An 18,224-nucleotide genomic window follows, 5' to 3' on the forward strand; every position below is an offset into this window, starting at 1 on the left:
CTGGGCGCGACATTGCATTTAGCCCACATTTCCCGGTGATCGGTGTGCAGCTTATACGTACTGTCTCACGTGCTTCAACTTTGGAGTACGTTACCGATTGTGGCTCAATTTCACTTGCACACTCTGATGCAAGTGTTATCCGTACTGCAGTAGAAATGGTTTGCAGGAAACCCAGAACATGTATTCTACCCGATAATGTGTCATCCTTGTTGTACAATGTTCTTAGCGTGAGACCATACGTGCAGTTTACTTTTCAAAGTCCCATGGTATACATTTGCGGACTGTATATGGTTTTTCCCTCTTAGCAATATATTAACTATCCGCAAAACTTGGAATGACTTTATTTTTGTAAGACTGCATCCAGTATTTAAATGCAGGACTTGATTTTTCATGACTCTTCTGAAATTTCTCAACTGTTTTCTACCTTGCATCAAGGGCAAGATATTGGGTACTTAACGACATGTATTTACTTGTAAACTGTCTCTCCAAATTTGATTTCTTTTTACAAGCCAGCATTTTGTGACAAGTAATACAGCTTGGGAGGCTATTCAGTTCTGAATAATCGAGAAAGTGTCTGTCCATTCAATTCTGAATTCACGATTTTCGTTTTTCGTTTTTCTTTGCTTCTTATTCGTAGCCCTGTCAAACACCTTAAAGAATGTTTCATTTTGTAATAATAGAGCCACCAACACATGAAAATTACAGTTCTTACATTGATGACAAAAATGCTTATGGGATCCGCAATTGAATGGAGAAATATGGGTAACTTTATGCTTCGAGTGGGTACTTTTGTCGTCCGCCCGGGATTTGCAGACGCGGCTAGGACTAACCACTGCACAATGAAACTGCTGCTGAGTGGCTCACCAACTCGTGCATGAATTGCGCGCGCCTCTCCTAGGGTACAGGCCAATTGAAACTTCGTGGTCCCTAAATGCGCAGAATGGCAGTGAATGGAGAGATAAGTGCCGCTGGTGAGCGAAACTTGGAGGAAAGGCAAAGCGCATCGCATAGAGGCAGCTGGAATTGCCAACCGCAGCGATGCGCATTTAGACAGTTCTAATGTCTCCCACGGAGACATGCACTCAGAGTTAACACATCGCACAACACGACGCGAGGATACTACTCGACGATACACGCGGACATTTCATCTTTCTGGGCGCCTGCATGTGAGAAGAGCCACACTCAAGGGGCCAAAGAGACGCATCCGGTTCAAATGGCTCTAAGCACTATGGGACTTAACTTCTGAGGTCATCAGTCCCCTAGAACTTAGAACTACTTAAACCTAACTAACCTAAGGACATCACACACATCCATGCCCGAGGCAGGATTCGAACCTGCGACCATAGCGGTCTCGCGGATCCAGACTGTAGCGCCTAGAACCGCTCGGCCACTCCGCCCCGCGCCGCATCCGGCCCGCAAGCCGCGGTTTGCCGACCGCTGCTATAACTTGTCGTGTTTTAAGGACAAGGACAGACTATACAACTAGATAATTCGATTCGAGTTTTTACTCTTGACTCTTATCCATTGGTTTCATACCCCAACCGGCTCCAGCGTGGCTTTCAGGCCATTCTCAAAACCCATCTAGATAAATGTTGACCTGCTTCCCAGAATGTATCTCAAAGACGAATAAAAAGTTTAAGCGTGAATGCAATCAGGCCAAAAGTTACGCGATTCGCACGCAGAGGATGCTCTCAAACATACCTCCCTATTGAAGCGGAAATAACAATATCGTTGATCTTTTGAACACTGTGGATAATTCCATCGAATTATGAGTCACAGTAAAACATATGTATCTCAAATAGGAGTGTGAGGGTCTAGAAGGTTTCTAGAGAGCGATGTTTACCTGAGCACGTTGTAGTGAAACTGAAATGCCATGGAGACGGTGTCGTGGTCTGGAGAGATCTTTTTTGTTGGTTTTACATCGAACTGTTGGCTTAAGTCAGTCGCAAAATGTACGTGAGTGGGGGTCTGGAAACGGTCGGAGAAAGCTCTAGGCACTTTATCTCAGTGTAAATTCAACTAAAACAGTGACACGTAGAGGCGGGTCGAGGACAGTGAGATTCAAGGATCACTGGGTGCAGGGTGTATTTACTGCCAGCCAGTGTGAATGGAAGGCCGCAAAAGCAGCCCATGAGTCCCAGCAAGGGATGGTACATTAACTTAGCACAGGCCGCTCCCCAAATAACTTAAAAGAAGTGGGAGCAGCGGAATAGTGGTTGTAATTGGTTACAGGCCGTACCATCATCATCATCATTGTTTTCAGTGTTCTGCCGTAGGGCATGTCTTCACATGTAACTCTCCACCTAGACCTGCCATTTGTTGCCCTCTTCGTTTTCTCATAACTGTTTTCTATATTTGTACTACCCACCCTCTAGTATCTTCCGCGTCCTCTTATTCATCCTCGATTCACCGTTCCTTCCACAGCATCCATCATTAAACAATCTCGTCTCATCCAATGCCTAAGCCAGTTGTGTTTCCTCTTCCTGATTGCCTTTAAAATTTCACTCACTTCACATACTCTTCTCAACACATCTTGATTTCTTACTTTGTTTGTCGAGTTTATCCCCTCCATCCTCCTCCAATTCAACATCTCAAATGCTTCTATTCTCCCTCTTTCTCCATCATCCATGTCTTAGCTCCACAGCATATGAAGCACTTCGGCAGTCTCTTTCTCAGTTCCCTGCCCACACACCCACCTAAAAACCTCCACTTCTTACTAAATGATTTCTTGGCAGTTGCTATACGTGTTTTCACCTCCTTACTGCATTTCATGTCTTCTCTAATTACGCTTCCCAGATGTATCTTCCTGCGTTAACTTTACAGTTGTTCTTACTTTTCTTCCATTTATCAGCGTACATCTTTTTTTCACTTGTAAATCTCATTCCCAGTTCCTCACAGGTCTTATTTAATTCTTTTAACACTCCAGTCACACTCGTAGTTATTTCGCTCTCTGCCAATAATCGAATACATTTTATCCTCCTGCCTTCAACCTATACTTCTCATTTTCATTTCAAATATCTCCGAATAATTTCTGCAAATATATGTCAAACAGTATTGGGAAGAGACAACAGCTTCCCCTCATACCCCTTCCAATTGTGCTTTCTCTGTCATCTCCTTCCCAATCTGTATTCGCATTATTTGTTGTAGGTATAAATTCTGAATCAGTCTTCTGTTCCCCCATTTTGAATGTCCATAAATTTATTCCTCTGTACTCTGACAAAGGCTTTCTCCAATTCAATGAAAATAGCATAACCTTCTCTGCCTCTTTCAACGTATCTCTCAGGTAAAATTCTCATAGCCCAGTACTGCATCCCTTCTGCCTTTCCGCCTTCTAAATCCATATTGTTCCTCTGCAATAATTTCTTTTCGGTCTCTCGTGAAGTCTTCTGTTTATCACCCTTAGTAGAACTTTTTTTATATGTGTTTGTGGTGAACTACGGTTTGAATACCATGTAGGGTTTGAATGCCATGTAGCATTGCACGGCAAGAAGTGGATGGATGTAAGAGTCTCTTTAAATCATGACCTTATACAATACCCAGGGTGTTTCAAAGTCTTTGCACCAAACGTCATCGGGAACAACTTTTGTTAGAGGCAAAATGTTCGCTGACGCTCCCCAGCGACGGTCGAGGTTCCTTTATATTGCTTATTCCGCTGAGAGGCAGTAGGACACAGGCGTTCTGCGGCGCTGTGTATTTCTTGTGTGTTGGCTATAATTCAGTCATCTGCTCCGTATGAAAAGTAGTCAGCCCAGAAAAGTTTCTGATTCGCTTCTAAAATATCTTTTTCCTCGTAGAGGCACGCATTCTTAAAATTTTTTTGTTCAGAATCAATCAATTTACTGACGTAGGTAGTATCCATCACTCTTCGTGCCCACCTCGTGTTGACATCGCCATAATGTAAGCGATATAGGATTGCTCTGGGACTTCGAAAATCTTAACCGTTTGCTGTCTTGTACAAGGTTAACGTGCAAGAAGCTCACATAATCACCCGGTATACAATCACGTGAAACAGTCAGAAAAATCCTTCTTTGGAACATCAAATTGGCTTGAATGTCATTTCATCAAAGCATTGATCCTTCAAGTGAACTTCTGTACTTTGTCGTTTTGTAGTAGATCGATCCTGTTAACACCAAGTCTCATCACCCATGATGATACAGAAAAGAACTGACCATTTTTTTGCATTTCAATCGAGTCGCGGCCGGTGTCCCAGGCGTTGTGTTTGTTTCGGAAGTCAAGGTGCGCCGGATATGTTTCGCACTTTTCTCTTCTTCAAGACATTCTGGAGGATGTCTTCAACACATGATTTCGAGATGTTGTTCCATTGCAAACTGTGACATAAGTATGCAAGTCCATTACTTCACACTGCCTGTTCACTGTTGGTATGCACATGTGTTGTTTACAGCTGCCACCATAGTTACTGCTATGACACCGCTTGTACACCAGGAATGAAATCAGTCTCGGCACTTTTTGAACAGATGGCGCATATAGAGAAGATTCACAGCCACAGTTTGATTTTTTCGAGACTACGTCTTTATGGGTTCCCTCGTACATCTTTGTTTTTTCTTTAACAACGAAGTTAGGAAAAAAATAGATTGCTACTTACCATAAAGATAACCTGTTGAGTTGTAGACGAGCACAAAGAAAAGTCTGTTACACCTTATAGCTTTCGGCCAAAGCCTTCTTCAGCAAAGAAAACACATGGACTCAAGCAAGCACACCTCATGCACATGCGACGCCTGCCGTCGTCACCTCTTACTGGAACGTGAGAGTGGGCGGGGAAAGGGGTGGGATAGCATTGTATGGATGAGGGGAGAGAAAAGCGCTCTCTGATGGAGCTTGCAGGGACTAGACTGCGGCATACTAGACTGCCAGGTACATTGTCGATAAGTGGAGTGTGAGGGAGGGATAAGACGAGGTGCGGAAAACGGAAGGAGCAGGGAGTGGAAAAGGGCAGGCGAGTGCATTGTCAGAGGGTGGCACAGAATGAGAGCAAGGGACGCAAAAAGGGAGGAGATGACTGGTCAGAGGGAGCGGAAACTGTTGGTTGGAGGATGTGGGAACAGCCAGTTACCGTAGGTTGAGGCCTGGATAATTTCGGGAGCAGAGAATGGGTTCAAACATTTCCTATTTGTGCAGTTCAGAAAATCTGGTGGAGGAGGGAAGGATTCAGATGACCTGGGTTGTAAAGCAGCCACTGAAATCGAACATGTTATATTCAGCTGCATGTTGTGCCAGATGGCGGTCTACTTTGTTCTTGGCCACAGTCTGGCAGTGGCCATTCATCCTGGTGGACAGCTGGTTAGTAGTCACGCCAATATACAGTACTGGCCATTGAAATTGCTACACCACGAAGATGACGTGCTACAGACTCGAAATTTAACCGACAGGAAGAAGATGTTGTAATATGCAAATGATTAGCTTTTCAGAGCATACACACAAGGTTGGCGCCGGTGGCGACACCTACAACGTGCTGACATGAGGAAAGTTTCCAACCGATTTCTCATACACAAACAGCGGTTGACCGACGTTGCGTGGTGAAACGTTGTTGTGATGCCTCGTGTAAGGAGGAGAAATGCGTACCATCACGTTTCCGACTTTGATAAAGATCGGATTGTAGCTTATCGCGATTGCGGTGTATCATATCGCGACATTGCTGCTCGCCTTGGTCGAGATATAATGACTGTTAGCAGAATATGAAATCGGTGGGTTCAGGAGGGTAATACGGAACGCCGTGCTGGATCGCAACGTCCTCGTATCACTAGCAGTCGACATTACAGACATCTTATCCGCATGGCTGTAACGGATCGTGCAGCCACGTCTCGATCCCTGAGTCAACAGATGGGGACGTTTGCAAGACAACAACCATGTGCACGAACTGTTGGACGACGTTTGCAGCAGCATGGACTATCAGCTCGGAGACCGTGGCTGCGGTTACCCTTGACGCTGCATCACAGACAGGAGCGATTGCGATGGTGCACTCAACGACGAATCTGGGTGCACGAATGGCAAAACGTCATTTTTTCGGATGAATCCAGGTACTGTTTACAGCATTATGATGGTCGCACCCGTGTTTGGCGACATCGCGGTGAACGCACATTGGAAGCGTGTATTCGTCATCGCCATAGTGGCGTATCACCCGGCTTGATGGTATGGGGTGCCATTGGTTACACGTCTCGGTCACCACTTGTTCGCATTGACGGCACTTTGAACAGTGGACGTTACATTTCAGATGTGTTACGACCCGTGGCTCTACCCTTCATTCGATCCCTCCGAAACCCTACATTTCAGCAGGATAATGCACGACCGCACGTTGCAGGTCCTGTACGGGCCTTTCTGGATGCAGAAAATGTTCGACTGCTGCCCTGGCCAGCACATTCTCCACATCTCTCACCAATTGAAAACGTCTAGTCAATGGTGGCCGAGCGACTGGCTCGTCACAATACGCCAGTCACTACTCTTGATGAACTGTGGTATCGTGTTGAAACTGCGTGGGCAGCTGTACCTGTACACGCCATCCAAGCTCTCTTTGACACAATGCCCAGACGTATCAAGGCCGTTATTACGGCCAGAGTTGGTTGTTCTGGGTGCTGATTTCTCAGGGTCTATGTGCGTGAAAATGTAATCACATGTCAGTTCTAGTATGATATATTTGTCCAATGAATACTCGTTTATCATCTGCATTTCTTCTTGGTGTAGCAATTTTAATGGCCAGTAGTGATAAAAGCTGTCCACTGATTGCAGCAGAACTGGAATACGACAATGGCTGCTTTCACTGGTGGCCTGGACTTTGCCGGGGTAAGATAGGCCTGTGACAGTATTGGAATAGGATGTGCTGTATGAGCTGTGATATTTATTCGCCGTCCTCCTTTTCTAACTGTTCTCGGGACCGGCTTCGGCGGAGTTAATTAAATAATGTACGACGTAAAAGTGTGAAAATGGGTATTTGATTTCCCGCAGGTGGATAAACGCTACCTGGCCTCCGTGCTGCGCCAAGGCCGTTCCGACGGCTTTCGCCAGAACAGCGACGGCGCGCAGGACGCTGGTCACGAGGAAGAGAAGCGTCACGTGGGCTCCCTGGCCAAGAGCGGCATGGCCATCCACAAGAAGACCAGCAGGTCCGCGGGCAGCGACGGCCAGGCGTTCCTCCAACAGCAGCAGCAGGAGCAGGGTGGCGCGCATGCGCAGGACGCCGCCGACAACAAGCGCAGCAAGCGCCAGGCCTACCTGCTACCCCCCGCACCCCCACAGTCCCTGGCCCCGGCCCCTGGAGAGTTCCCCATGCCCGTCCTCCAGAACAATGACGACGCCCTTGACTACGGGGACCTGCTGGATCTAATGTCAGATGTGCTAGGCGCCCCAGAGAAGCGCTTCCTCGGTAAGTGAGAACCCTCAGCCACGCACTCACCTTTTCTGTTCACCCGGCTACACGACGACACACAGACGCTAACAATCCCTTCAAACACTCACCATCACCTTACCCAAAAAGCACTCTCGCATTTGCTTCTCAGTTACTTATTCGACAGCCCACAGTTCACAATTCAGGAGCACTGGCCTCGCATCTGAGTGGCGCACCTATCAGAAAACTACACTTCAGTTGCAAGTCCAACATCTCCACATCGTACAAACTAAAGTATTACTAAACAAAACAAAAATTAAAAAAAAAAACACTACATGAAATACACGATTGACTCCCTTGCAGAAACAAACTGAACTTCTGTTAAAGTGCGTCATAATAATTTCTCCAACTTATTAGCATCTTGTGACACTCTTACTCACTCTAAAAGGACACATTTTAAACTGTACAATAAGACAAGCATTGAGTAATACGGAGAGCTTTCATTGACAATATAAACATTCAAACGCTCTTAACAATAATCTGAAACAGATTGTATCCTTCCAGTATAAAATTTACAAAATATATTCGATGTAAACTAAAATTATTTATAGCGATGCTGAATATCTAAAACTTAAGTGAACCCCTTGAAAATTCCTGGTAAGAGTAGAAATAGAAACTTGCATGAAAATATGTGTCCACTGCATTCTAGTTGCATGGATGTGTTACAGTAATAGCGTATCTCAAATATGATAAATATGATGTGGCACTGTAACTGAGTTTTGTGTGCATGGAACCGTCTCAGTTATGTACGTTCAATTACTGTATCACCTTAGACTCTGTTTATGGCTCTCATTCATTATTCTGACATTTGCACTTTTAACACAAGGATGGCGTTCCCATATATCGATCGGATTCATAACAAATTCTTAGAAATAGTATTCAACGGAAATTCTTATGCGCTAACAAAACATCGGGCCTTCCTGATGTGAGACGCTACACGTGCATAACCTTGAAAATGTCCGATAATTTCAGGAGTGTCTACATTGTCGCTTATTGCCTGTTTATTTCAAATTTTCAAATGCCACAACGAAGTACGAATCCCTTTTTTTTTTTTTTTTTTTTTTTTCCTTGCGGTACGTTGCAAGTCAAGGCCAACGTAAGACTGTAGTTTCCAGAAAATTATCGATATCTTACGAATTCTCTTTCTCAACACATGGCGTTTTATTTATAAAATTCCCTTGACTTACCGTGTTTCCATTCGTCGGAGGTAGCACAGCGACATCTCATAGGACAATCCATTCGACGGTCAACCGAACGCTACAACGATTACGCGAATTATACACATATTTGATATAGTTTCTTGACACTAGTTTAAACTGAACGAAAAGTCAGACAGTATAGGACGTCAAATACAAGTATGTGATGTCGATATAATCACTGTCCTGTGGCATTTTCTGTCACGTCCCTCTGCAGTAGTCTGTAGTTCCCAGAGTAGATAAGTTGTGTGTTGGACAGCTGCCTGATTACCGTAATTTTAGAAACAATTCTGAATCATTAGCATGAAAGTAAAGAAGTCATTTAGCCAGTTTTAGTGTAGACAAAGCACTGGAATTCGTAACAAAAACTACGTAAGGCCATACGAAAGGGATTCTAGATGTTAGGTGTACGTTGAAACGATGCGGTAATTGCAAATGGTGAACTATATTACCACCCTTAGTAAGAGACTTACTCTTAGTAAAAAATCATTGGATTTCCAACGGGCTGAATTGACAGACGTGAAGAGGAGAAGTGGGAACTTGTCGAAACGCTGTGCCCATTCAGTACAGCCACGTTTCGGGAAATCTGCATAGTTTTACGTGGTGTTAATGTTAATATACCTCTGGAAAAAATCTTGTTCTTCCCAATAATATTGCATCTGAGTTGTATGGTAAGTAGAAGTGGAAGCTGGTCGCAGTTAACTAAATGACTTCTGAGTTACTGAGTATTCTTGCATGTAATGGAGTAAAAACAGACTTTAGATGTAATACGTTGCGTAGATCCACGTTGTTTGAAGAGTTGGTAGATGATGTACTGTAGTTCGTTCCGTTGTTGTAAGTTGGAACGTAGTTAGCCTGTAGTGAATGTTGCGATCGCCCCCGTGGCTGGCGTGGCAGTAAGTAGGCAGTACTTAGTGAGCACCCCGTGCAGCCTCCACGCCCTCACCCGTAGCCTGCACCTCGTTCCTCACAGCACCTTAGCGAGCACCGCCGCCACTACCTGCGCACTACACTTGCCGTAGAGGACAGCGCACTAACGTCACTTAAGGGGTAGAGGAAGATACGTATCGAGTTTGCTGTAGAGTATTTTACTTTTCCAGTGGAAGTTTCCACTGCCTAGCGTAGATCATTCAGCTGGTAATAAGCTGAACGCGCGTAAAGTGAGAAGTATGCAGGATCGCTTAAATCACGTCAACGAGCACTGCTCCAGGATTACGCTATCACCTGTGCACTACTCTAGAGTTTAGACAATAGTGCACGAAGAATGTCAGGAAACATAGAGGGTAGTACTGAGGGACTTGGTAGACGCGTAGAGAGCATTTTTTTTTTTCTGTTGAAACCTCCTGCTGCATGGTAAGCGTTATTCATGTAGTGAACAATTAGAACACATCTCCAATGATAGCTAAATAAACAGAAGCACACCAAAACTGATCAACACTCGACTCATGAATATTCGTACACATATGGCCGACAGAGTAGGAGGTAATTAGCTGTCACCAAAACCTGGACTGTCCACAACTAAAAGTTCTTTAAAGAGGAATTCAGGAAGGTGGATTTCACTCTCTACCTCGTCACACATCCGTGAAAGTAACTTGTAGAAAGGCAGCTTTCGTCATAGAGGTAGAAGGTGATCTTGTATTCATGCACAAAACAGTATAGATCATGTTTACTTTAACTGTTATTGCCGGATCATGGCCGTATTAGGTCACCTTCAGGCTTAGATGATGTATAAACACATTAGTTATCCCCTATAATCCAAGCCCTTTATAATAATATATGAAGGAAATAAACGGAAATGAAGGACACACTTCGTATCCCTTGATCGCAGTGTAGACACTTATTGTTCGAAAATGGATGGTTTGAACAATCTTATGTTGCCGTCATCTGATTACCTACGTTGATATAAAATTGCCATGTTGCATTAATTCAATTCAAAGCGTAAAAGGTACTCCACACGCATGCATATCTTGATAAAAACAGAACTGATAAAATGCCCAAATTTTATCACCTGTGTGCATTTTATCAAGATAAAAAATGTGTGGAGTTCCTTTTATGTTTTGACTTCAAGAAGTGCAACGGGGCAGTTTTATAATGAGTTCCGTAGAATCAGATGACGGCAGCATAAGACTGCTCAAAACGATCATCTTAAAACGGTAAGTGTCTACACTGCGATCGCGGCGTACGAAATATGTTCATCGTTGCCAACCATACCGATTGCCCCACACCTCCGCATGTGTAGCTTAAAAAAAGAAGTAAATACCTATATGTAAGAAGTTACCTAATACTCGACTACTGTTCTATTGGTGTAGGCTGGTATGCTTGAATACAATTTGTAGTTGTTTCTTTTACATATTATTCTGAATTGTTTAGTTGATAGGGAATAAGTAACGTTTTTATTTTCCTCTGAAGGTAAACTAATTCGGCCGAAATGGATGATAGTTAAGTAAAACGTGACCTAGACTGGTTTGTTCATAAAGAAGACTATCTGTGTACTTCTTTACCAACCTACTGTGTACTATCGCACTCTAATAAATCACTACTATCCTAGAGCCTTATGGCTTTCACCAAACATTCAATGCTACAAGAAAACTTGTCTCGCCTACACCATTACAATCACCACCCCACGAAATATTCAAAAATAAACTAACATATTTTCAGAGAACAAAGTAAAAGTTTCAGATTTAAAACTTTATATGATAATGCAGAACTGCATTTTTTTTTAATTTACGAGGGCCAGTCATAAAGTTTTAATCATCACTTCGGAAAAAAATTAAGTTTGCTTGATTAATTTTTGTTTGCTTGTAGGCAGATATCTGCAGCCTCGCTAAGCATTGAAATCTCCGCACCAGAGTACGCAGACATTAGGAACTGGCAGAGCACATCTCCACCTTGCCAATAGACTGCGAAGATTTGTTTTGGCTCCTCTCACGGCGAAATACAGTACTCTGGCGCGGGGATTGTAAGCTGCGCAAGTACTGTAGACATGTACCTGCAAACAGACGACAAAAATTAATTACGAAACTTAATATCAGCGAGACGATAACTAAAACTATCGTACAGAGCAATATAACATCGCAGCAGTTGCTATGAATTCCGGTGCAGTCACCGAGATGTACGCAGATTGTGGGTAGCGACAGCCACACACGCGGTCTCGCAGACTGAGTGTAGGCGCATCCCTGTCCCGTACCTCTCCCCACCCCTACCCCTCCCCCCTCCCACGCTCCTCGGCTGCCCGCTCCGCCTGCGCCTAGCATCGGTGTGGCCTGCGCCTCCGCCTTCGCCTTCCGCCCCCGCCTGGCTGGGAGTGGCGGCACGAGCTACAGGCAGCGGCGGCGGCGACGTTCTGCGCAGGTGTGCCCCCGGCGGCGGCGGACTACGGCAAGCGGCACATCGGCGCCCTGGCGCGCCTCGGATGGCTGCCCTCCTTCCGGGCGGCCCCTGCGCGCAGCGGACGCTCCGCGGGCTCCCGCTCCGGAAAAAGGGCCACCAGGTCAGCGGGAAAGCACGCCGGCCATTGGCGAAGCCCTCTGTAGAAATCCAGGGCCAAATAGCAACTTGTAGTTCCCCCCAGTAGCCATCCTTGTCCAAAAATGACCAACAGTTTAGCTGTGGAAAACGTCGAATCAAAACTTCTTCCAGCAACCAGTTTAGGCGATATATTACGCCATCTTCGGACCCCATTACCGACGTGTAGGAGGGCTCCTACCTCTGGTCCAGCCAAAATAGGGGGCAGCATTCAATGACTGGTGTCCGTAGACTTTTGACACAGTAAGCCCTTCTATAGCTGTGTCAAAAATCTATGGGTACCAATCATTGAATGCTGCCCCCTATTTTGACTGGACCAGAGGTGGGAGTCTTCCTACATGTCGGTCAGAGGGCTCGAAGATGGCTTAAAATATCTTATAAACTGGTTTGAAACTTCCTGGCAGATTAAAACTGTTTGCCGGACCGAGACTCGAACTCCGAACCTTTGCCTTTCACGGGCAAGTGCTCTACCAACTGAGCTACCCAAGCACGACTCACGCCGCATCCTCACAGCTTTACTTCTGCCAGTACCTCATCTCCTACCTTCCAAATTTCACAGAAGCTCTCCTGCGAACCGTGCAAGACTAGCACTTCTTCCAGAAGGCAAAGATCCCGAGTTCGAGCTCGGCCCAGCACACAGTTTTAATCTGCCAGGAAGTTTCATATCAGCGCACACTCCGCTGCAGAGTGAAAATCTCATTCTGCCTAAACTGGTTGCTCAACAAAATAATAATTGGAAATTTAGACAGCTGAAAGGTGTTTTGATTGGACATTTTGTATTGAACAGCCGAGATCCTGCAAACATCTGTATGAAGACGGACATACAAAGATTTGTCTGTGTCCACTGTAGTAGTTCGTAGTTTACATACGGGCTGATTCAAAAGTCACGCGACGTAGGAGAACTCCGTTATTTGTGCAGATGCCGGAAGACTGATACAGGGCAAAATTGCTAGAAATATATTGTTTTAAATAGGGAGCTTAATGTTGCGGCATAATTCAAGATTTTAAACATGGCTGAAACAGGCGAAGTACTGATGCTATGCTGTGTTCGCATCGACCCTCAGTCCATAATTATGTTGTAAAAAAGGAGATGATGTTTTAACTACTGACGACGCCTTTGGCACAATCGTTTTATGTATCTCCACTGCAGGATGTGATTTTAGTGTATTTTACTTCTGATGCAGGTATACTTAGATACACCGAAACTGTGGTCAAGGATTTTAATAAATCATTATCCTGCAACTGTTTGGCTGTTATCATTTACCGTTTTGCGGCATAATACCATTCAGGTCAAGCTGGCCATGTGGTCGAGCCGTTCTAGGCGCTTCAGTCCGGAACCACGCGGCTACTACGGTCGCAGGTTCGAATCCTGCCTCGGGCATGGATGTGTGTGATGTCCTTAGGTTAGTTAGGTTTAAGTAGTTCTAAGTCTAGGGAACTGATGACCTCAGACGTTAAGTCCCATAGTGCTTAGAGCCATTTGAACCATTCAGGTCAGTTATTGAGTAACTTTATTAGTCTGCCTGAAATCATAAACTTAAAAAAACAAGAGTGTCAAATTGGCAAACTCACTGAGTGAAAACTGAATCAAATTAATAGCTTCAACTGCCATGTCCTGCACCTGTACCGCTTGGACACTACAGAAGGAACTGTTCAGATTGATTGACATCCTGTTGACGGCATACCCGAATACAGTTCACACAACTCTTGTGCACTTTACATAACACCGCAGCAGTTACGTAAATTGGAGGTAAATGGGAGGGAAAGGAAAGGAAATGGAAGGAACTGACGATATCAGCTGCATACGAACTGTACGCAAAATCGGCAGCAACGAATGAAAATGTGTGCCAGACTGCGTCTCGAAACGGGGACCTCCAGCTTACTTGGCAGCTGCGTTAACCAAGGCGCCATCCAGACACATTTATTGCAAATGCACGGACTATCTCGAGGCTCACATTCCCATCTAGTTCCATCTATTCGAGGTCCCACATTCCCACTTAAGTGCCATATATTTGCAGTGCCCGTCCATGTCCTCCATGCTCGCGTGTTCTACATGTGCACTGAAAGTTGTGGCTCCGTTACTCATCGTGCGTGTTGTCTGTTCTTTCGGACTCATATAACCGTGGGAGTTACTGCCGCACATGCTCCTCTGATGTCTTCCTACTGCGTTTCTACCTAACGCTCAGGTAAAACTTCATGCGGCAATTCGCGAGTTGTTCGTCCGAAGTGCGGCGGTGCTCCATCTCGCTGAAAGAATATCCCCCCCCCCCCCTGTCGTTTTCCTAGGAGTATATTATACAAGTTAGGAGTCTCATCTCAAGATGCTGTCTGTACAATTCAGTAGTAAGCTTGCTGTTACGAAAATTTGGGTCCGATGAGAACATCCTCGTGTATGGCACACTACACATTCAACCCTGGGCCAGTCTGATTATGAGCATACAGCAGTGTATGGGTTCTCGGTTGCCCAATATACAGCGTCATGTCTGTTCACTGTTCCGTTCAGATGGAAACAGGCATCATCGCTAAAAAGAATGTCAGATTCAAGATGTGTCTGGTGCGTTCTTGTTTCTCTAAACAACGCACAGAACTGCACCCGTCTACCTGCATCATCTCCTTGAAGTTCCTGGACAAAATGCACACGATGTGGAAGGAAACGATTTCTGGACGCGGATGCCTTACTAATGCCACTTCTGGAGCCACTTTTCTTGTTGATCGCGTTGGCCAGACTGTCAGCTTAGTTGAGGCTGCATGATCTGTTGCCGTACGTGGCCACCCAGGTCATCGTTTGTCATGGATACTAGCTGTTACCTCGAACCGCTCCAGTAAACGACCAATGGTTGCGCGATGTATGGGTGGCTGATTTGGATGCCGTCTTTGATATTCCTCCGCAGCTTCCCGTAGGCTCACGCTTGCAGCATGGATAAGAACCATTTCCATCCTTTCCTGAATTGTGTAATGGAACACTGATGTTGATTACTGGAGAAAAAGAAAGATTCAACATTAAGGTCATTTAAAGCAAGACAGTTTTTTGTTGATTACTGAAAAAAACGAAAAAATACAAATTCAACATCAAGATAATGATGTAGAACATATGTCTGACGATTTTGCCCTCTACTATTTTTTCAATATTTGCACACATAACGTAGTTGTCCTATATCGTGCGCCTTCGAATCACCCTGTATACTGACCAACGATCTGTAGCTACCCTTGTAGAGATCTGTAGGCTACAAGGACCTACTGACACTGTAGTTCGCCTTGTAGACATCCATGATCAACACAGTCCAACCAACGACGTCTAGTTAGCTTTGCAAAGGTCTGTAGCCTTCCCAGACTTACCAAGAGTCCACAGTTCCCCTTTTAGAAATCAGCACCCTGCACATTGCCTTCTTGCCTTGCTGTATGACGCCACTTCGATACTCACAGAGAGCCCTTACGGACCGCCCTGCACTTTTCGATTTTCTTCATATTAGCAAGAGTTGAACGTAAATGTCCGACATCAGTTTCCTAAAGAAGTACGACACATTTTTTCAGAACAAATTGCAGAAAAGAGGCTTTGAACATTAGAACATTTTCGAGTGCTGCTAAGAACAAAACTTTCAAACCTTATTAAACGGCCACTGTTGCTGAGTGTATAACTCTTGTAATTAGAAATTCACTAGTTTGATATGTGCTAGTAGCAACTTTTTTTTCTTTTATTCCAATATATATTTATTGTAAAAAAGAAATGTTAATTAACAAATTTCGATTACATTTTTTGAAACGAATAACATAATTTTATTTAAATAACTAATCCACTGAGGATGTGAGTATTCTTCAAACGGTAAAAAAACTGCGAATTGTCAGGCAGAAAATAACGTACTTACTTAGTTCTAGAAATTTAACATTATTACTGGTATGCATACATTTCACATTTCTGTGCCAAGTTTAATTCATATTCGTACAATAGGAAGTTAAAAAGATGATTTTTTTAATAAAGCAAATATGACTAAATAGTTTTTACTTAACGTTTCGATTTGGTAGTAAATAAAGAATGCAAATAAAAGGAAAAAGGTTGCTGACAGCGAGAATCGAACCAGTGACTTTACAACTACAAAACTTACACGCTATGCACTCAGCTTCCTTTAAAAAAAATAGGCCAAATGTGTATTTAAAGAATTGGATTCATTCTAATAGCTGAGTGTAATTTCTTATGGTGCAAGCTTTTTACATTTCATAGTACGAACAACTGATTGCTTTCATTGAAACTGAAATTGATAGTCCCTATAGAGAATCGCGCTCCCTTCCCCTTGTTTATCAGTGCTCTATCCGCAGTTGATAAAATGCACAAATTTTATCACCTGTGTGCATTTTATCAACTATGTACCTTTCAACAACTGGACTTTTATCAATATAAAAGACGTATGGAGTACCTTTTACGCTTTGACTTCAAGAAAAGCAACAAGGCAGTCCATATAATAAGATGACGGCAGCATAAGCACAAGACCAGAGCTCTAACCGATTAACCGGTGAGCTACATGATTTTTTCCCTAAGTCCTCCATTGCGCTGAAATACACATACAATTAACGACAACGTTGTATAGACATTGATGCGAATGTTATCAAGAAATCCTTCAAAATTATTTACATTAAGCATCATGGAGTTTAAAAACAATGTCAAATAATTGTGAGAATGTAAATACACATTTTATATCTTCAAAACTATATTTTAACTGTATAAACTTCTTCTCGCTTCTTGCGGGAAATATTCTCTGTGCTTTACACATAAATTAGAGAAATTAAATAGCAGAATTGCAGCAGTTGCTACGGAATCTTAAAATAAGAGTTTCATGTGAGTTACAATAAAATGGGCGTCTTACATTTTGTTCAAATTTTGTCGTAACAAGAGCTCCGCTAAAATGATCGAAATCTTCTGTACTTGGAAACGCTGGAAAATCTTCATTTTTTTACAGGCGATTTTTTCTAGTTTTTTTTCGGAAGTGCGTTGTATTTGGAGGTGTAAAACAACCGTAGGCTATTGTATACTATCATAAGTAATCGCAGACAACATTAGTTTTCCTAGTAGCATTGAGCAGTTAAGATCGTAACCACGTTACCTGTCCGTTAAGTGAGTTGCATACCTATCGGGCGTTACCTGATTTCTATCGTCAGAAACGGCGAACCATCTAGAAACTGGGTGAGTGCATGTAAAGGGTAGAATAATCTACGGAACATTTTTATTCTTCGTAATTATCCTCCTATCTCTTATTTAAAAACAAACAGTACATATAGCAAAATTGAAATTGTCAATTTTTAATTCCAGTTTTACTCGAAAATGGATTTGTTATGTGCAACAGAGGGATGTTGTAGTAAAAATAAAAAAAATACAGTTTTGTTATACAGTTGTAGAAACCGCCAAGTCCTGAAAGAGGCCATTAAAAAAAAAATAAAAATAAAAAAAAAAATAAAAAATAAAAAAAAATAAAGAAATCAAAGCAAAACGAAACACATCAAACACCGTCTCAATATTTCGTTGAGATCATATAAAAATTGTTTCTGGTATTCATAAAGAACGGTATTATTTATCAACAACAACAGAACACTCCTACCTCTGAACGTTCTGTTGAATACAAAGTAACAACAATAATTATATAGATTTTTTGTATTTGTGCATATAAACTGTACTTGCGTCAGAAGTAATTGCTTTGCTTAAATAAAAGCGCAGAAGTTAGCGATAAACTAGTTTTTATTACTTATAAAAACCAATTTATACTTTCTAAAAATATACAATACCCAATAGGCTAATACTGAACGATTTGCAGTTTAAATTATGCGTAATACAAACCAAAAAACAAAGAGAAATTGTCGGCTCAGCTTCTCACTCACACATTCAATCGTTTCTTTCCTTATCAATGCCAGCAATACTACCAGTAATCCTACCATTTACTACGTCACTAATCTGGAATTTTGTGGTAAGTTCCTGTGGGACCAAAATGCTTACGCACTACTTAATCCAACTTAAACTAAATGACGCTAAAGACAACGCATACACACATGCCCGAGGGAGGACTCGAACCTCAAACGAGGGGAGCCGTGCGGACATTGGCAAGGTGCCCAAGACCGCGCGGCTA

General features: G+C 43.2%; 1 protein-coding gene across 2 annotated transcripts in view; it reads left to right on the forward strand.

The window, feature by feature from the left end:
- Positions 1–18,224, forward strand: part of LOC126457686 (uncharacterized) — a 412,004-nt gene that overhangs the window by 373,005 nt on the left and 20,775 nt on the right. Inside the window, exons 6-7 of one of the 2 annotated variants that reach the window (XM_050094192.1) lie at positions 6,958–7,375; positions 11,944–12,082. In XM_050094192.1, coding sequence (XP_049950149.1) covers positions 6,958–7,375; positions 11,944–12,082 — 557 coding nt within the window. The remainder of the gene's footprint in view (positions 1–6,957; positions 7,376–11,943; positions 12,083–18,224) is intronic. The other variant, XM_050094193.1, reaches the window with a different exon arrangement.

This window comes from Schistocerca serialis, chromosome 2 (assembly GCF_023864345.2).
Source record: "Schistocerca serialis cubense isolate TAMUIC-IGC-003099 chromosome 2, iqSchSeri2.2, whole genome shotgun sequence".
Taxonomy (NCBI): domain Eukaryota; kingdom Metazoa; phylum Arthropoda; class Insecta; order Orthoptera; family Acrididae; genus Schistocerca; species Schistocerca serialis.